This window comes from Musca domestica, unplaced genomic scaffold (assembly GCF_030504385.1).
Source record: "Musca domestica strain aabys unplaced genomic scaffold, Musca_domestica.polishedcontigs.V.1.1 86, whole genome shotgun sequence".
Taxonomy (NCBI): domain Eukaryota; kingdom Metazoa; phylum Arthropoda; class Insecta; order Diptera; family Muscidae; genus Musca; species Musca domestica.
The window spans coordinates 2,832,328-2,834,444 of record NW_026712421.1 but is presented as its reverse complement, the minus strand read 5'-3'; the positions used below and the strand labels follow the sequence as shown (position 1 = coordinate 2,834,444).

Here is a 2,117-nt window from a genome sequence, read left to right as displayed (position 1 = left end):
TTAGACGATTTATCTCTGTCCGCCCGTTTCTTGTATAATGAGCTGTCACTGGAGTAATTTTAACAGCTGTCGGACGAGTGGCTTAAAAATTACAGCAATCTAAAATTGGTTGCAGTTTTCTCAAGTGCGAATTTTTACTCATTTACAATTGTTTGTCACATTATAATGTGTTTTAATGTGGAAAATAAATCACCGCATCTTATTATGAAATTTTACTTTTCTCTTGGATCCAGAAATGCTAACGGAACTACAATAAATCTTTTGAATCATTATTTTCACTTAAAATCTGCTTTATTAAAACAATACAATGTTTTAATAATTAATTCAAACACAAATATATGTTACCATATTTGGAAAATGTTGCATTTATTATTATCCGAATAACGAGTACGATGATGATGCCATAGTTCCAGTAAGAATATAACCGCACCAAGACTCAAACCAATAACAAGTACAAGCCAAGCCCATTCTAAGTCATTGGCGGTCATAATACTTGGCCCACGTTCAGGATTTGGATCTGTCAGTGATAAACGTTTTAATCTTAGCAAATCAAGAAATGCACCGTTGTACCAGGCATCTGGCAACCCAGCTTGATTAGCTCGATGTAGAACATAATTAAAGGGTTCTTTATACGGAGAATTTGGTTGCAGCAATATATTCCAGGGTATAAACTTATGTAAGGTCAAATTTTCGTAGGTACAGTAGGTTTTGCGACTATGATATTTTTGCTTCAAATTTAAGAACTTCCATTGGGCCGAAGCTACATAGTAACCGGTTGAGGTATTGTAATTATAACGCATGCTGGAATATTCGGCAATGTCTTCGGTAATAATCACCGAACGGGAAATAGGCAACATAACGTCACCCATAATGGCCAGATCACCTTTCAGAACGTTTATTTTAAAATTGAGGTTGCGTATATCCTCTAAAGTTTCGATTTGTTTGTATCTTGGAGGACTTGTAAAGAGGGTATTCATTCGTGCCGAAAACTGGGTATTGATGTTCAGGCCAGCAAAGAATAGAAGAATATAAATCAGTTTCAAGCAACGCCATGGTGAATTGCGACCAGTGAATGATAGACCCAAAACTCCACCAATTATACGATTATTAAAAAACAGATCCATGTAACTAAAGTGTTGATCAAAATAACAGTCGATGACGAAATGAAAACTGAGAACAGCACCGTACAGACTACGACCATGCCAAAGAAATATTCATTCAAAAGAATTTTGAACATGTCTCTTATAGATAGGGGGCTTGAACATGGCACTATTATCGATGCACTGCCTATTTCATAAACATCCGAGGCATAAATCCAAGTACTGTGCTCAGCTATGCCTGTTACATGCAGACACATGGCAATGTCAATCAGACGTTTGATGGCCATATCTGCAACTACTGTGAAATGGGTGAAACCTCTCTCGACTATTGGCTTATACATCCTTAGAGTGCCATTAAAATGTTCCGCAAAAAGTACCACCAAGCTGGCCACATTTCCATTGAGTTTCAAATTTCCCTGCCCATCATAGTAGGTTACGGACGAAGGAAGGGACTGATCAGTGTACGTGGTAACATTAGCTCCATACAAATTCCGCCAATGTTGTGGATAATATGTCAAATCTATTTCCTTAAAATTCCTCTTTTGCCAATGAAATTCAGGGAAGGGTTTCAGTTGTTGATAGTCCAATGGGATTTCAGGTGAATTTCGTAAAAAATGCAACAAAACATTGGTCATGGAATAATCTTCGAGTAGAGGCAAACAATCGGTCATGAATTCTTCTTCATTGCTTATATTGCGAGCAATTAATAATATTCTTGATTGACGTATATAATTTAAGGATCTAGCTGCAATCTCCATTAGTTCCAAATCCAATGCAGCAGACATTAAGATTATCACAAAAATTTCCGAATTAAAAACTTTTTATAGAAGAATTCAAAATGTTTCGAAAGAAATATTTTCGGGTGAGGAAAACTATAGATTGCTTTCAGCCTCAGATCATTGAAACCATCCTCGTGTAACACAACCAGGGTGTCATAGGACCTTTCATGATGTATGTTCCGCAACAAGTTAGTATAGAAATCCACTTGACCATGAGTGGTCGTTGAGCTGGCAACAA

General features: G+C 36.8%; 1 protein-coding gene across 1 annotated transcript; it reads right to left on the bottom strand.

Annotated features, from left to right (window-relative positions):
* Positions 1–341: 341 nt before the first annotated feature.
* On the bottom strand, positions 342–1,885 carry LOC131806744 (uncharacterized). The gene is made up of 2 exons (XM_059131391.1): positions 1,236–1,885; positions 342–1,191 (listed from the first exon to the last, which is right to left on the bottom strand). Exons 1-2 carry the CDS (start codon positions 1,883–1,885, stop codon positions 342–344), a joined length of 1,500 nt encoding a protein of 499 aa, XP_058987374.1.
* Positions 1,886–2,117: the final 232 nt, after the last annotated feature.

Excerpts from the sequence above, each read along its gene's own strand:
- LOC131806744 (XM_059131391.1), bottom strand. The coding sequence starts at position 1,885 with ATGTCTGCTGCATTGGATTTGGAACTAATGGAGATTGCAGCTAGATCC. Across the intron at positions 1,192-1,235 it reads CCCCTATCTATAAGAGACAT|TCTGTACGGTGCTGTTCTCA; the intron begins GTTCAAAATTCT and ends GCATGGTCGTAG.